General features: G+C 33.2%; 3 protein-coding genes across 5 annotated transcripts; 1 reads left to right on the top strand and 2 right to left on the bottom strand.

Moving 5' to 3' along the window:
• Nucleotides 1-2,652: 2,652 nt before the first annotated feature.
• On the top strand, nucleotides 2,653-3,130 carry LOC119634762 (DNA-directed RNA polymerases I, II, and III subunit RPABC5). Its single transcript, XM_038029113.1, has 2 exons — nucleotides 2,653-2,864; nucleotides 2,928-3,130. Exons 1-2 carry the CDS (start codon nucleotides 2,770-2,772, stop codon nucleotides 3,034-3,036), a joined length of 204 nt encoding a protein of 67 aa, XP_037885041.1. The 5' UTR covers nucleotides 2,653-2,769; the 3' UTR covers nucleotides 3,037-3,130.
• LOC119634761 (methionine aminopeptidase 1) lies at nucleotides 3,064-4,611 on the bottom strand. 2 transcript variants are annotated; one of them, XM_038029112.1, is made up of 4 exons: nucleotides 4,454-4,611; nucleotides 4,234-4,395; nucleotides 3,435-4,175; nucleotides 3,064-3,375 (listed from the first exon to the last, which is right to left on the bottom strand). In XM_038029112.1, the coding sequence occupies exons 2-4, from the start codon at nucleotides 4,385-4,387 to the stop codon at nucleotides 3,143-3,145; spliced, it is 1,128 nt and encodes a 375-aa protein (XP_037885040.1). In that variant the 5' UTR covers nucleotides 4,388-4,395; nucleotides 4,454-4,611; the 3' UTR covers nucleotides 3,064-3,142. The 2 variants fall into 2 exon arrangements, with proteins under 2 accessions (XP_037885040.1, XP_037885039.1); XM_038029111.1 differs by having other exon boundaries at nucleotides 4,234-4,611.
• Nucleotides 4,612-6,154: 1,543 nt separating this feature from the next.
• On the bottom strand, nucleotides 6,155-12,091 carry LOC119635185. Of its 2 annotated transcripts, none has more exons than XM_038029864.1 (4): nucleotides 11,684-12,091; nucleotides 7,748-8,224; nucleotides 6,442-7,545; nucleotides 6,155-6,361 (listed from the first exon to the last, which is right to left on the bottom strand). In XM_038029864.1, exons 1-4 carry the CDS (start codon nucleotides 11,687-11,689, stop codon nucleotides 6,182-6,184), a joined length of 1,767 nt encoding a protein of 588 aa, XP_037885792.1. In that variant the 5' UTR covers nucleotides 11,690-12,091; the 3' UTR covers nucleotides 6,155-6,181. The 2 variants fall into 2 exon arrangements, with proteins under 2 accessions (XP_037885792.1, XP_037885791.1); XM_038029863.1 differs by lacking the exon at nucleotides 11,684-12,091 and adding an exon at nucleotides 9,045-9,129.
• Nucleotides 12,092-16,063: the final 3,972 nt, after the last annotated feature.

The raw sequence follows: 16,063 nt of genomic DNA, 5'->3' as shown, positions 1-16,063 counted from the left end.
ATGTGTGATTCTCGGTCTGTTGTTGTACTGCAGCTGATTCTGTTATCACTCGCTCGCGCATTTTGTCGCTCTGCTATAATTACAATTGAGTTTATCATCTCTACCTACGGGCTACGGGCTGCCGGTACTATAAAGTCACAGAGAAGATTATTATTTAATATTTTGATTGTCTCATTGCTATTCCTATTTTATGTGCTCCAAATAATGAAAGGTGACTGGAATTCAACAGCACGCACAACATATATATATATATATATATATATATATATATTATTACATTTACCCCTATGTTCTCAGCAGAGATGCGTGCAAAATTGTTCGAGAAATAAATCTCACAACTCTCACAAATTTTCAAAATATTTTAATTCTAAACGCATTTTGCATTATATTTTGTATTTTTTGAAATGCTTACACCCCACCCCGAACTCTTTTTGCAAATATCGTTGCCATTCCTTACCTTCCTTATCGTTGCGTTTTCCTTATTGTTAGAACGAAAGCATGAAGGATTTCTTATATGCGAGTGTAGGGAAAAGCTTTTTCAACATAACGTTTTTCGTTCTCATTGAATTCCTTTACTTAGCCGTTAAATAAAAACCAATTTGTAACGCCTAAAATGGTATAAACAAGCGATAGTCTTAGCTGGTTCTACCTATGGTTTTTGATTGATAGAACGTAATCAATTTTCCCTTTCCATCGTTACATGTGACAAATACTTACATTAAAATTTTCCTAATAAGATTTATAAAGTTTTCTTATAACTTTATATGATCCTTCAATTCCAGTTGTGTTTGTGTGATCCTCCTTCACAATATATAGCTCCTTTCGACAGCTTAGTTTGTTATCTTTCGCAGCTCATGTCAACTATTCAAACAAATGTGAAAAGGATATGCTTTTGACCATTCTATTCTATTTGAATCAAATATATCAAATTTTTAACGAATTTATTAAATTACAGACGATTAGGGAAACTTGGGGAAACGCTTATAAAAATTTAACTAATAAACAAAAGTGGTTTTCGTTTGGATTGATATTAAAACCAATATTTACTTTTAAAATAATGCAATGATCAGAATTTACAAAATATTGTGGTTTCATCCCAAGCTTACTTTGAAACAATCCACAAATGGATACCGAGTATATAGTATATAAATTCCGTGATAAAGTCTACTGACAAAGACACTTTTTAAATTACGTTCGCGTGCAATTTTTCCGAAATAGATCATCACATGTTCGGAAGTACTTACAAGCAAAAGTATTAATTTTCCATAATTTTTATTATTTTATCTTTTGTTTTTGCTTTTTGACAAAATCATTTCCTTTTTTTTATATTTAACTGTCCTGATTCGCTTCTTTGCTTTTTCTCCTTACAGCTTTTAATTTATTTATCTAATAATTAAATTCCATTAACTTTATTTTAATTGTAAGTCGTGTTAACATTTTAGTTCATTCAGAATTTCTATAACCCTTCAAGTATTTTTGGTTCTTGTTACTCTTAATCTTTAGAATATTATTCTCCAGCAGGGAAGGAGGGAACTTTGTAATCTCTTTTCTTCTAGTAGGTCAGTTCGCAATGATCGTTTGTTGAGTTACTTACTGTTTGGACAAGTCTTTTCAGGTAAAAGTAGTAAGACAACTTGTAATTCCCTGCCTAGGAAGTTGCAATAGTCTAAATGCTCTTATCTCATCTACAAACGTAAGTTTTTAATTTTCGCCGCTATTAGTGAGATTAGCTAATGATTTAGCTTTGGGACGAAGGCGTGGATTGGTTATGTTTTATTTGTTTTTCTACTATCCTACCTTCAATTTTCATTTATTTTCTTTTCGATTATTTAAGGAGTTTTTGTATCATTATCTTTTATTATTACACTTATAGCAGATATTGTAATCTATTATAACAGACCTTAATGGCTTTAAGGCTGCCTAAGCGTTATTAAGAAAATTATATTTTCCTTGCTTTGGATTTTGTAAAATTTGTGTTTCCCTTTACTTAAAGATGCAGAGGACACTTATAACTTGCATTTGCTGGTATGTACTGTACTGGACAGAAAAATCAAAATAACGTTCATAACGTGATATGAAATTGAATGATTAATGACTAACTGTTAAATAAACGTAACTATACTGTGTGACAATTTCTTTTATTACTGCAAGTTTTTCGCAGATACTACATTTTCAAAAGTGTTACCTATATATACATATATATATATATATTTAAAAGTTGTAGAAGACATTTGAAATACTTTATCAGATAATCTCGTAAAAGCGAAAATTTAGAATTTTCGTAAAGTTACTTGCATGCAGGGTTGCTTTTATTGTGCATCATATGCTGTTGTATATCACATTACAATAAATTTTGGCACAATTATAATTATAATCAAGGATAAAATTAATACATTCAAATTATTGCAAGGTCAATCCATTACTCTTCCTTTTTGGTACGTAACGGAGGGTTGCCGCTATAAACATATTTGAAGTGCCATGTAAAATTTCCATTCACATGAAGTTAATAGCTTTATTATTTTTCTTCTTTCAACTTTGCTCCTACGTTGTTCTTTGTGGAACGAAAGGTTACTTCTATTGGACTGCATTGCATAGTTTAGCATCTCTGTTCTCATTTTCAACATATGATGTTACTACTTTGTTAATTATCATAGAAAACTATTTCTGCGCCTTGCATTCTGTTAATGGTCTAGTTATTAAATGTTTGTTGATGAAATTTGTCAATTAGTGTTTTCGTCAAAGTGCGCATAAAGAGATAAAATTAGAAACATGATTATTCCTATACGTTGTTTTACATGTGGGAAAGTAATTGGTAATAAATGGGAATCATATTTGGGCCTATTGCAAGCCGAATATACCGAAGGGTAAGAATTTATAATGTTACGTTGCTTTGAGTTATTTTTCACAAATTTCCATTTCTTTTAAAGCGATGCCTTGGATGCTTTAGGTTTGAAGAGATACTGCTGTCGAAGAATGCTGTTGGGACATGTTGATCTTATTGAGAAATTACTTAATTATGCACCTTTAGAAAAGTGAAGTGCCATGGATTTGGAAATATTCCCATTTTACGGGTGTGCGTTACGAAATTAGAAACATTGATCAAATTTATTAAATTCAATAAATTCATTAAAAAAATATAGTTTTACAATTTGTCCATAAACCACGGTTGACCATTGTTTTCCCGGCGTTTGGTGAGTATGTCGCAACCGTTTTCCGTAACTAAAAGAGTCTGCTCGAACTGGGCCGAATATAGGCCGTCGGCCGTCACAGCTGTCCAATCATCTGGCCATTGCTCGCTTTTAGAAACTCCCTCCGATATCATCGGTTCAATAGTAAAGCAGTGACCAGCTTTCATGACGCCTACAGCTGAATTTTCTATAAATAAATATTATCGTAGCGTTTAAAGAGAGAAAATAATGGGAAAATTCACTTACTAGCATAATGAGGCACATTGGGAGCAGTATGAAATAATTTATGAATACCATGTCCGCAATAACTTTTTACAACACTGAAACCATGAGGTGCTATATGCTTCTGTATAACATTACCTATTTCGCGATACTTTACGCCAGGTCTTACCAATTCGATGGCTTTGCATAAAGATTCATATGTTACTTGAACTAGACGTTTGTGCCTGTCGGAGACATTGCCAACAAAAAATGTTTCGTTTAGATCCCCATGAAAACCATGATGATAAACTGTCACATCTATATTACAGATGTCTCCGTCTTTTAGTGGCCTCAAATCAGGTATGCCGTGACAAATTACCTCATTAACGGATGTACAACACGATTTGGGAAAATTGTAATAATTCAACGGCGAAGGATAACAATCCCTTTCAATAGCTGCTTCATGCACAATGCGATCTAATTCATCCGTAGTGACGCCCACTTCTATTGCTTTTGCTCCTTCATCCAAACACTCTCTTCCCAATTTACCTGCGACTCTCATCGCCTCTATTTCATCATCGTTCAAAACCTTGATAGAAGTATTACTCCTCATGGCCTCTTCCGAGAGTGCCCGTCCATCTGGATGGTCAGCATAATCGGGTCGTTCTATGCCTTCTGGTACATTTCTTTTCCCAGTTTTAGGAAATGGCCTTAATTGACCGGTAAAACGGTAGCTGGGCCATGGATTGTACTCTCCTTCATTCAATTTGGGTTTTGCAGCACCTTCTACGGTTAATATTTGTCAAAAAAAATTCCAATTATCAATGGAGTATGAATTACAAACCTGCCAATGCGTGTATCATTTTATGCTCCTTCCAATACCCTTTAAAGCATTCTTGCGAACAGAAATAAGATCCCGGTATTCCAAGCTTTAAACACGTGGGGCATTGTAGTGTAGCTCCCTTTCCACAATTAGGCGTTTCACATTTTTGAGGCATTGCAGATTCTTTTACAGGGTTTCGAGTTCAAATGTTTATATCTCTTTAAATGAAATCTTTACTCACATCTAGTTACTTCATTAGGCAGAGAAGTTTTTAGAAATGCTCAAAAATGACTTGAGAGCAAAAAAAAAGAATTTGAAATCAAAAAAAATCTTATAGTGAATGAAAAGCCAGATTAAAACTAGAACATGAAAGTCAGCTGCTGAAAAAGATTTCTAAAGATCTAATTATAGACGTTTCAAATTACTTAAAAGAATAATGTGATTGAAAGCAAACACATGGCGGAAACGAATCAAGCAAGAACAAGAAAAGTTGAATTTCACTTTTATATAATGTAAATGAATGAATCAGTAAATGAATGAATGAGTAAATGAAACTGTTAACAACTGACGACTTTCGCCCTTATATGATTGTAGATTTCAAAATCAACAAAGACATTCGTGGCTTTTTTTTTTCATTAAAGTTCAGATATGTGTCCTTTTTTTTATTTTAAATGGGCCTTATTAAGTCAAACATACGCCAATAATCTTCTGCCATTTGCTTAGTAAAAATCACTGTACAATCCTTGTGACTTCCGAGGTGATTGGGAGTGAAACGGTCACTGAAAGTGGCAAGATCTGGCGCTGTAAGATGGGTATATCAAAATTTCTCATTCAAGCTGTGTTTATTTTTGCTGTGTAATGCCGATGGAAGCCTAAGCTCCATTTGGGACGCTTTAGCTTAACTGTACACTTCAATCACATGAGTTACTCACTGAAGAAAGTGGAATCAAATGTTTGGGCAGATGGCAACAACTCAGTCCCAATCCCGCCGTTTCTTCATTTATTTTCATGATAAAATGCCAAGAATTGTACGGTGTTTTTATATACGACGAGCAGCGACCTAGCGTGGTCCAAATTTAGCAAAAGTTATTATTATGATTATTTTAATTTTAGACTAATGAATTGAATTCTTAGACTGAAAAAAAGACATTGAGCACTAGCAACACAGGCTATCGGCTCTAATTTTCTTGCTTAAAATGTTATTATTCTTCGCCTATTACCATATAAAGCCCTTACTTTTCCCGTCTCTCTTCAAAAACAAAGGGTTTTGAAAAACAGACCTATGTGATCTAAATGTATTGCGGTTGATTTTTATGTTGTGAACCAACTTGTATCATGGCATATTAAAAGTTCGACCTTTTTACTATATAAAAACTTATTTTTGCTGATTAACTTTATATGGGATGTGGTTCAAAAAATTCTCCTACGTGACGTGATTAACTTTTATGCTATTTAACTGTCATCGATTAGTTTTCATCATATTAATATTGAGAATGAGAAGGCGCAGCGGAAGTAGTCGGCCGAGTAGTCGCAAAACAGACCCGATCAGACCCCGGTTTTACTTGGATCCAAAATTAGGATCACATATGTTGAACACAAAACACGCTTGGACAGACAAGCGTAAATCGATTCAAAAAACGATTCTGAATCCACGATTCTAATTCAATTAGCGACATAAGGTCAGAATGTAAATCAATTCTTACTTCTAACACAAAACATAAGGATTACGTGCTACGTGATGTACTCTGACCGATAGTGTGTTAAATTCTGACTTGGTAGATAACTTTCAGACTTTGATAGATAAGATGCAGCTTTCTTATTTTATTCTTAACGTTCTTTGTTTTCGTATTTTAATCAAACGAGTCGTTAAAGTACATGGCAAAATTTGGTACAGTTTTCATTTTGGACAATATTATATAAAAAAAAAGATAGCTAAATAAATAAGCATTTGCATAGATGTAGTATGATTTCAAATGGATTTATCGAGTAATGCTTTGACCGTAGCGTTTTCACCGTTTGAGACATCCATTGACGAAGAGACTTCATATAAATCATCTTCCTGTTGATGCTCACTATTAGCAAGTTGCATGTTATTAACATCCTCGACAGTTCCTTTGACTAGGTTATTAGAGCGTTTTTGTAGGCGTGCCTATAAAAAAGGAAGAATGAATAATCTTTGCTTTCAAGAAATCATAGCAAGTAAGTAAGTAAGTAAATGGCTTGCTATACTTCTTCATCGTCGGGCACAAAAATGCGAAGCGGTGTGCTCTCTCCCAATTGTTGTTTAACTAAACGTTCATGCTCTTGAAAAGCAGTAGTCGCATCTATTGGTTTTTGCTTATTTGCCTGGTGTTGTATTAGATGATGCTGCTGTTGTTGCTGCTGCTGCTGCTGCTGCAACTCATTGTAAAGTTTTTGTTGATGTCTCTGAGCAGCAGCCTGTTCTTCTTCCGCGTACGCTTGAAGTAGTTGGGAAGAATCCTGTTGAGAATTGTCGTAATAATTCGAAATTATGAAATTTGATTTCGTTGTAGGTTGAGCGGCATTATGTAGTCGGAACGATGCCTTTTCCACGTCCTGTTCATTATCCAAGGCGGGAGCCGCGATCAATGCGGCGTACTGAGGAGCAGTATTCCATACTGCATTTAAATTGTTATTCTCATCTTTTGCAGCTTGCAAAATTTGCCCATCACTAGCTATCTCCTGCGTCATGTCAGCGTTTGCATAGCCCAGATCGGGTACAGCATTTATAGCCGACGATGGTTTAAACAGTTGTTGCCGGTGTTGGTTATATAAATGATTAGATTGCGCTACAAGATAGGTAGGATTGTAGATGGGTATAGGAACGGCCTGGACGGGAGCTGCTGTTCCCGGTAACGAAACTTGCAATTGATTGTCTTGCGTATATTGCAGAGGATAGACATTGGGAATGAATTGTTTCGCTGAATCAATTGCCAAAATTTGCACTAAAGGTTGCGCTACCGGCAAATGATTGCTTTGTACATCGACCGGCAAGGGTTTATTTATGCTAGGTCGGTTAAAAGGTTCAGTGGCCGGTTCAATATGAGCCACTGGCAATGACGGATCCGGATCAGGCGCATACAATTTCTGTGATCCTGTCAACGAATTCACAATTGTTTTATCGTTTGTATTATCTTCTACGACTTGATAGGTATTTTCGTTCTGAAGATTGACTTGAGCTTCTAATAGAGGTTGTGTTGAAGTGATTTCCTCTGCTTGAGCAATATGATTGTCTTGTATGGCTAAATTAGGGGCAGGTATTGTGTGTATTGGTACGAAATGATCAGATATAAAAGTCGGATGGGACTCCAACTGAAATTACAAAAAAAAAAATGTTTTGCTTTTATTGCATTATTGAAGAAAAAAATATTTAAATTTTCAAAATGGCTTTGCAGTGGCATTGAGCTATGTACAAAAAAATGTACAAGGCACATATAAAATTTCCCGATATTTTCTATACACAACACGATGCAATTGTGGTACAATTTTTTGTGTAATTTTTTTCTCAATTTACCGGTAAACTTTGGATCTCGTTACTGCTATAGATTTCCTTATTTGGTATTTCATATTTAAAAGGTACATCGTAACTGGTCGCCGGCTTATGTACGGGTTTCAATTTGGATTTCAGCTTCGAATTGGTTAATTTCAACTTCATCGGCTTATAAAACATGGCCGAACTTTTCGTATATAAAGGTCCGGTTAATTTCAATGGCCTATAACCTCTAATATGCATATTAGCAGCATTTATGTGATGATGAACATGGCTATGGCTACGCGCATGCCCTGGATGTGGTCGGCCCTTTAAAACAATCGGTACTGGATGATCGCTACGTATTTGCACGACTAGTGCCTTTAGTTTTTTTTGGGGATACATAAGAGCCTTTGGCATCTTATAAGGCGTCTTGTATAAGTGAGATGCGTACTTCCCCGAACTGGGCTCTTCAACCGACAAACATATGAAACAAGAAATTATAACGCAAAGCAAGTAAAGCTGAAAGAAAAAACAATATTTACGTTACATGTTTGCATATATATATACATATATTTTTTTTTTATAATAAATATTAAATGGAATATTTGTTAGGAAGAATACAAAATCTTTCTTCTTAATGTTGTTAATAGAGACTTCATACATACAAAGCACAAAATGAATGGGAGAAGCAAAAAATGTCTGATTCTGGTAAAAATATATCTTTTATTTAGCTTTCTTTCAAACGAAAGTGGTGATCTGGACGTACAGAAATCGAATTATTCCATTATAAGCGACAGGGATTTTTTTTTTGTAGAGGCACAAGTCTTCTGGATGGTCTTCATGTCGGTTCAACATTTTCGTTTCATCGGCAAATGTCTCTTGCGAATAGGAATTTATTTTTGATAGTCATAGTGTTATACGAATAGGCGACATGCTCCGTGTAATTGGTCGTATTACAAAAAAAAGAAAAAAGGAAAAGATCTAATTCCATTTCCATTTATCGATCGCGTAATCAAATATTGCCCCACATGTCAGATCATCGACTATGTCTTTACGACTTTCCGTGCAAAGCCTTCTAAAGTCTGTTAATCTGGGATAGAAATCGTTTCATAAATTATGGTGTTCCGGCAAAAGTTTTTCTCGCTTCAAAACTGTGCAATTGTGCAAGAAATTTATTGCTATCTATAACGGAATAACTCAGCTCCTCCAAGTTCCATTGTTAGATACATCTGTCTGAACGTCAGTGAAGCACGTGCAATAGTCATTAATAGATTACGCCGCTAAAATGTGATATATTAATAAAGTCCTACTTACTTTCGAACGGACTTTCTATACGGACCTGTTCCATAGAAAGGAAATTTTCGAAAGCTCGTTATTCAAGTCTGAATGATAGGGGGTTAAATTTTCGAAAAATTTCCAAGTCCACCTGCAAGTAACATTTTTAGTTATTGGCAGGGCATCGATACACATACGAAGGCATTCATTCAACCGATTATATTGAAAATGTTAGATTTATTATAGTAGTGTGTCACTCAAGTCTTTTGTTACATTTATTTTATGAAAAGATTATCTAACTTGGACGAGAGTACTTATCTTCTGGTAATTAATTATTCGAGTAAGAGAGAGATAGAGAGAAAGAGAGATAGACTACTTTCACCATGGCGTATAAAGTTACGACAATTAAAAATGAAAAAGTTTTTTTGCGATTATCCTCTTTAATCAGTAAAAATACAATTCTCGTATCGAATGCTTTACGTAAACTTAAATATGGAATTTATTATATGCTATGAAAACAATTATAGTAATGTGTGTGTGTGTGTGTGTGTGTATGTGTGTAAGTAATATATATATAAATTTCCCGTCCTAATATGGCAACTTTCTATAATTATGCGTTGAAACCTAGCAATTAATGCAGTTTTCTTTATAAGAAACACTAACTACTACATAATGAGCATAGACGAGTTTAATATTAACCACAAATATATACAATAGGGGTTTTAATTGCGTACATTTTTAAACACATACATGTATACTATATACAGATAATAAATTTATGCTCAACACGTGACTTGTAACACATATTTGTTTGTTGGTCAAACTAAACTAAAACTAATACTAACACTAACGATAAGATAAAGATTTACTTTCGTTTAATTGTAGCGAGCATTAGTTATCATTAAACGATGAATACATGCATAAACATAAATCATGCTCTTGACTAAAGATTGATTTAATTATTTGCATCCATTTAAGATCCATTAAGATGAACAATATATATATTTATATATTTATATAAGATTTGGATAATTAGTAGGTTAAGTATATTCGTTAAATTTTAACTTTCAAGTAAAGTGAGTTTCAAACTTTCACAAAGAATACAACTTGATTGACTTCGAGGAATCAAATCAGTCTTATCTCAAATAACTACCGGGGATTTGGGGTTTTCTTGTAAAATGTTTTTCTACTAAACGCTTGTAAGAATGCGGATCTAATGTGAAAAATTGGTGAAAAATGCTTTTTTCGAACTTTTCTTCGGGCGTAAAAATCGCGGTTCGAAAGAACAACTCGTCTTTTGAGGCTATTCATGGGAGAATCCTAGACAGGCTGCAATGTCAACGTTCGAAAATGTTATAAACACAGGAAGTAATATTTTATGAGCACAATAGCTTCGTCCCGGTATTGTATTTCTGAAATTTTTCTGCTTGGTTTTCATGCTAAAATATTTTTGGAATATTTTCTCATGTTCGATAATCGTATCCACCACGCATTCTCTGTCGTCCATTATCAATTTGATCAGTCTTCAAGCGTCGTACCCAATACTCCCAGACCTTTTTTCTCCAGTCGATGACTTTGGTCAGCATATTTTTTCGAGTTAGATGGGAAAACTAACTGCTTCCTGTAGTACGCGTATATAACTCAATCTATGTTGTTTTGTGCTTTGACGACTTTATCTATATAAGATGTAAGAACTAAAGATGATACTTTGTCGCAAACACGTCACATCATTATTTATGTCATGTAATGTTATCTTCATCGTTTCACACTCATGCTTATAAATATTATAAAAAACATAAAAAAACCTACCGATGGACATAATCGAAGCGGACAAAATAGTGCAGGATTAGAAAGGTCTCAGTAAATTTTTATTTATTATTATTGTAATTATTATTAATTTAGTCAGGGAAATAAATTCTGAGATTAAAATCTTGAAGCGCTAGCATTTAAGGCTATCGGCTTTACCGCACTTGAGATTCAAATCCACGACCATTGAGTTGCTAGTGGAGATTTTTTGACTTCGGCCACTCAGACGGATTGATTCCATGATAATGTCGTGAAAGCACTTAAGTGCTGAATTGACTGTTAACTGATCTTTATTGAACACGCTGTTCCATTCCTTCCAACAACAACAACTACATACGTAAACTGTCAATCGCGAAAAAATTTAATAAACATATTATTCCCAAACTTATAGATATCATCTTGGACTAAGCTTATCTCAAGTTACTTTTAAATATTAAAAAAAAAAAAAAAAAAAAAAAAAAAATTTAAAATATATTTTAAAATAATTTCAACATTTTAACTAACACAAAAATCATTTTCATTTTAGGTTAACGCGAACTTTTGCATCATGCTGCAGCAGCTAACTGTAAGTACATTCTTATATAATTCCTCAACGTCTTTTTCTATTCGATTTTGATTTTTTTTTTTGCTAAGAATTTATTCCACAATCTTTTTTATAAATATTTTTTTTTATGTTGTGGTTGCTTTCATTATCTAATGAGTTGATTGAATCTACCTACGACTTTCTTATATTATATTTGTCCAAATATTTCTACGTGCAGTTACATGAGTTCATTTGCATTTCACCTGAACTATAATAGAGTGAAGTCGTTAGAGAAAATCGGCAAAAAGCCAATAATTAATAACAACAAATGCAAAAATTTTGTAATAAATTAAGTATAAGGCTTTCCCGCTTACCTTCATAGTGAACTATAAAATATTTACAGATGATGAGAGAATTGAAAGAGAATATATATTAAGCAACACGATTCACTTTATCTTCTAACGATTTTAAATGATTGTATATATTGTAGGGATTGGAGTGCAAATTATTCGCGTATTGAAAGGAAATGAATTGAAAAATTTAGTCCAACAATAGATAAAGAAAGATTAGAATTGCTATCAAATAAATAAAAACATCGATTAACTTCATGACAGACAATTTCACTGCAACTTCTTTTTTTGTTATTTTTTTTTTTTTTTGTTAATTTTGAAACAGAAATTCGTAATTATTTGTTCGCGATTGCGTCAATTCGTTTGAAAGTAATTCCGGCACGTTAAACACTTTGATTAGAAATCTTAAATTTGACTGAAATAAATATCAAGAAGTAAATGTGTGCAAACCTCGAAGCATTCATTTAATATATTAAAGTTGTTGCGTTGAAAACCGGCTGCAATCGCTAGACATTAACATTGGCGGCTTAAAAAAACCAAAACAACGCCACTCTCTCTTCTTTAATAAGTTGTTTTCGTAAATAGACACATGCAGACAAGTGATTCCAATGAAAGCGGTGACCAGTCATAGAGTGAGTTTTGAGTGACACGGTCCGCTACTTATCGAGACAGGCAAACGTGCTTTTCAGCAATGTAAAGACCGAAAGCAGTAAACAGAAAAAAAAATTACTCGCCTTTCCTATGCGCGCATGCGCCGCATGCGTTCCTCAAAAATTGTAATAATTTCGTCGCTTTAAAAAAGAGTACAAAATTCTACTTCCATTAGTTACGCTACGTGAAAAACTCAATATTTACATATTTACTTTACATGCCCATCTAAAAAAAGATGAGATGTATTCATTTCATTGGGCCGTTCGTTATATTCACAAATTGGCGCCAGGCCTAACTGTATTTTTCGGTCATAATATTTCCCAGCTTGAGGCTGACATCTGCAGTTCAATGTAGACTCGCACTGACAAAACAATGAATTTTTTTTCATATTAACCAACTCGCGTCCTTTCAAATCCAAGTCCAAGTAAGATGGAAATGTTGCAAATCGATGCCATGAGTTCAATAGTTCCAGTGAACCTGTGAAAGCGATTTAGAGGCGGAAATTTTTGACTTAAACATTATTACAATTCACTCGAAATTTTACATTTAATTGCTTAGTCGAAGTACTGAACCTGAGAATGAAGTTAACGTAGTGTTGCAATAGGTTGAATAAAGTTGTTGCGGTTATTACATAAGAGAGAGAGAGTGCCTTCCGCTTTAGAAATCATTTTGCACTGTAAGGTATACGATTAATCGTCTTAAGGTGATCCTACTACGGATCACCTTAACTTAAGGTTTAATTGCATAAATAATTTCTTTCTTTTATTTAAAACACTAACTATATAAATATGGTTTGTGTGCATGTCTATGCTTTAACAACATTTAATTAATTGTTATAGGAATAATAAAGTAAAGAAGAACTTAAGTAAATAATCGCGAATAGCATTAATTATCCAAAGGCGGGCGGGCATCTAATGGCATCTAATTTAAGTGAAATAAATAAAAGCAATGAGCAGAACTTTAAGCCGCAATTCAGGCGGTGTTGTTCGATACTCGGCGATGTGTGAAAGGCCAGCACGTAAACGTATTTCTGTTACATATTCATACATATATATATATATATATATATATACATATATATGTTACTTTCTTTTCACTCCTCTGCAAAGCTTTATAAGCAGGCTCGTAAGTGTTTGAAAAGCGAAACCAGTTCAGCAGAAAAATGAGTAATTGCACGCACATATATATCTATATGTATATATGTGTATATATATATATATATGTATTTATAATATATCGTTATTAACTTCCCATACTTAAATGGTTCGTTGGAAATCGCTTTCTTACCAGCTAATTATGCGTTACGAGCCTATTTTGAAGTTTCATGTAATCGTACGTGCTTATACGTGTGTGTAAAGGCAAATTGCTATGTATGTCAGTAAAATGGCTAAAAATTTATTCACGAAATTATGCATAAGAAAGTATTAAATAAATTTAGAAAATATGAGTCGATATATTAATGGACACCTTTTCATTTTTTTTTCCAATTTTTTTTTTTTTTTTTTTTTTTTTTTAATTTTTAACTCAAATAAACACACGCAATTTATTTCTTTTTTTTTTTTTTTTTTGTTTTTTTTTTTTTTTTATATATAACTGCCATGCATGCATACTAACTAATCTTTTGACAAGGAAGGAGGCTTCAAATTTCTAATAGAATTTCATTATCGATTTTTGTTACATATATGCATTAAAAATACCGGAAAATCGACTTGCAATTCGCATACATTTCCAATTAGGGAAATGAAATTTAATCGATATATTTAACAAGTAAAAACATTATAGTAGGCCACGTATCGCTATTAAATATTTTATATCACATCCTAGAGTTGTTCATATAAGGACTTTTCAAAATTAGGATTTATATGGAAAGCGTTCAAAAAAGTAGTTCGATTCGAATCAATTTCAGTAGCATTTGTCCTTGAGACAAAAGCTCGCTGGTGTACAAAATTTCATCAAAATATCTCAAAATTTGCCTTTAGTCTGAGCAAATGGGCAGATGAACAGACGGACAGATGGACAGACGGACAGATGGAGAGATGGGCAGATGAACAGACGGACAGACAAGCTTAAATCGATTAAGAAAGTGTGGTCGCTTCTGGAAGTTGCATGCAACCGTCTAGACTTAACATATACTCTTGTACCACCAACTATAAGAACGAATGTTTAGCTTGTGCCACAACACAAAATGTCTTCGGTATTTTAGCTAAGTTTTGTTTTGTAAGGCTTGAAAAGCCGTTCTCCCCAGTTACCTCCCGATTATTTTGTAAATTGAAGAGTAACTCTACGAAAAGAAATTCGACTTAAACGATAATCTTGGAAGAATGTCTTCTACGCATTGACACACTCATATGTAGAAAACAACAATGGATAGATAGGATTGGCATCAATGGAATTAGAGCTTAAGAGCCGCGAAGACATCTTCTAACATTTTAAACATGGTGCAGAAAAGCATCTTACTGATCCCACTACCTCTTAACCCAATTCATTTGCTTGTAACCGTGCCTGGCTCTTGAAATGATTTTTAGCCTATGCGATACCTTATCGCGAAACGTTGTAACTTCAGTTTTAAACAATAGCAAAAATTTAAGAAAATATTTGAATCCAAAAGGTATCAGAACATAGGGCTAGGCTGGCGTTCATTTCACATACAGGTTTATGACGTGGCATAGAAGACGCAAAACGGCTGTAGACCTCTTTCGGGAACAAAGATTCTCTTAGATAATCGCAGACAGTATAGATCTCTGTCCGTTGAGCAAATCAAAGCATTACCAGGCATGATGGGGGAGAGACTATCTCTAAACAATCTGCCATATTTACTACCCTGATTTTTGCAGTGGAGTAACAGTGAATGAATTGTTTACAGAAAGAAAGATAGAAAGAAAGTCTTTACACTTGCTTCACAATTCCAGGGCGATCTTGTAGTGCTTTCATCAGTGCATGCAAACTGCAATGAATCGTTTCCATATAACAAGCTTTCTTTTTATTTTTTTTTTTCCTCTCCCTAAGTAGTATTTAGAAGAAAAACACTTATTAAAAATGTCGATGAGGCCGAACATATCTTTTTATTTGATTATTTTATTATTATTATTAAATTATGGCTATTATAACTCATTTTTCTTTTTTTTCACTTGATTTTTCACGTTGTGTTAAATGCTTAATTCGCTATTGTACATAATATTAAAACGTAAATTTTTTATTTATTCATTTATTTTTATTTTTTTTTTTTGCTAATTTTCAATTAATTTCTTTTGTTTAAAATTAATATGTATGTCTGTAGGTGTAATTGCAATTTTTCTTTTCTTTTCTTTTCTTTTCTTTTCGTTTTTTTTTTTTTTTGTTGTTGTTTTGGCGTTTTCTCGCTATTCATACTACGGATACTATTTAAATTGTGATAATAAAATATTTCATTTATTTTATAATTATTATAATGAATGCGTGTGTACGTATCAACCTATCTGTGGTTATGTTAAACATCAAGAGATATTCACTCTTGGATATAAAGATTTCATGTTCTGTTACTGTTATTACGTTGGTGTATTTTTCATTTTATTGTTTTTTTTTTTTTTTATTTTTATTTTTTTTCTGTTATTCTTTTACTTTTTACAATGCTTATAGAACTACACAACGATGCAAGGATCTGTCGGCCTTTTACACTTAAGAGTAAATATTCTCAAAAAGAAAAAAATTTTATTTATTTATTCGTTTGTTTTTTTGTTTGTTTTTTTTTTTCTTTGAAAAGTTGCAAGATTTCGG

The sequence above is a fragment of the Glossina fuscipes genome, unplaced genomic scaffold, assembly GCF_014805625.2.
Source record: "Glossina fuscipes isolate IAEA_lab_2018 unplaced genomic scaffold, Yale_Gfus_2 3, whole genome shotgun sequence".
Lineage (NCBI taxonomy): Eukaryota > Metazoa > Arthropoda > Insecta > Diptera > Glossinidae > Glossina > Glossina fuscipes.
The sequence above is the reverse complement of the archived record's forward strand: the minus strand, read 5'-3'. Positions and strand labels throughout refer to the sequence as shown.

Coding starts and splice junctions, on each gene's coding strand:
- LOC119634762 (XM_038029113.1), top strand. CDS start 2,770: ATGATTATTCCTATACGTTGTTTTACATGTGGGAAAGTAATTGGTAAT. Junction 2,865..2,927: donor CAAGCCGAATATACCGAAGG/GTAAGAATTTAT, acceptor TTTCTTTTAAAG/CGATGCCTTGGATGCTTTAG.
- LOC119634761 (XM_038029111.1), bottom strand. CDS start 4,387: ATGCCTCAAAAATGTGAAACGCCTAATTGTGGAAAGGGAGCTACACTA. Junction 4,176..4,233: donor AATGATACACGCATTGGCAG/GTTTGTAATTCA, acceptor TATTAACCGTAG/AAGGTGCTGCAAAACCCAAA. Junction 3,376..3,434: donor CAATGTGCCTCATTATGCTA/GTAAGTGAATTT, acceptor ATTTATTTATAG/AAAATTCAGCTGTAGGCGTC.
- LOC119635185 (XM_038029863.1), bottom strand. Junction 7,546..7,747: donor ACGAGATCCAAAGTTTACCG/GTAAATTGAGAA, acceptor TTGTAATTTCAG/TTGGAGTCCCATCCGACTTT. Junction 6,362..6,441: donor TTGTGCCCGACGATGAAGAA/GTATAGCAAGCC, acceptor CCTTTTTTATAG/GCACGCCTACAAAAACGCTC.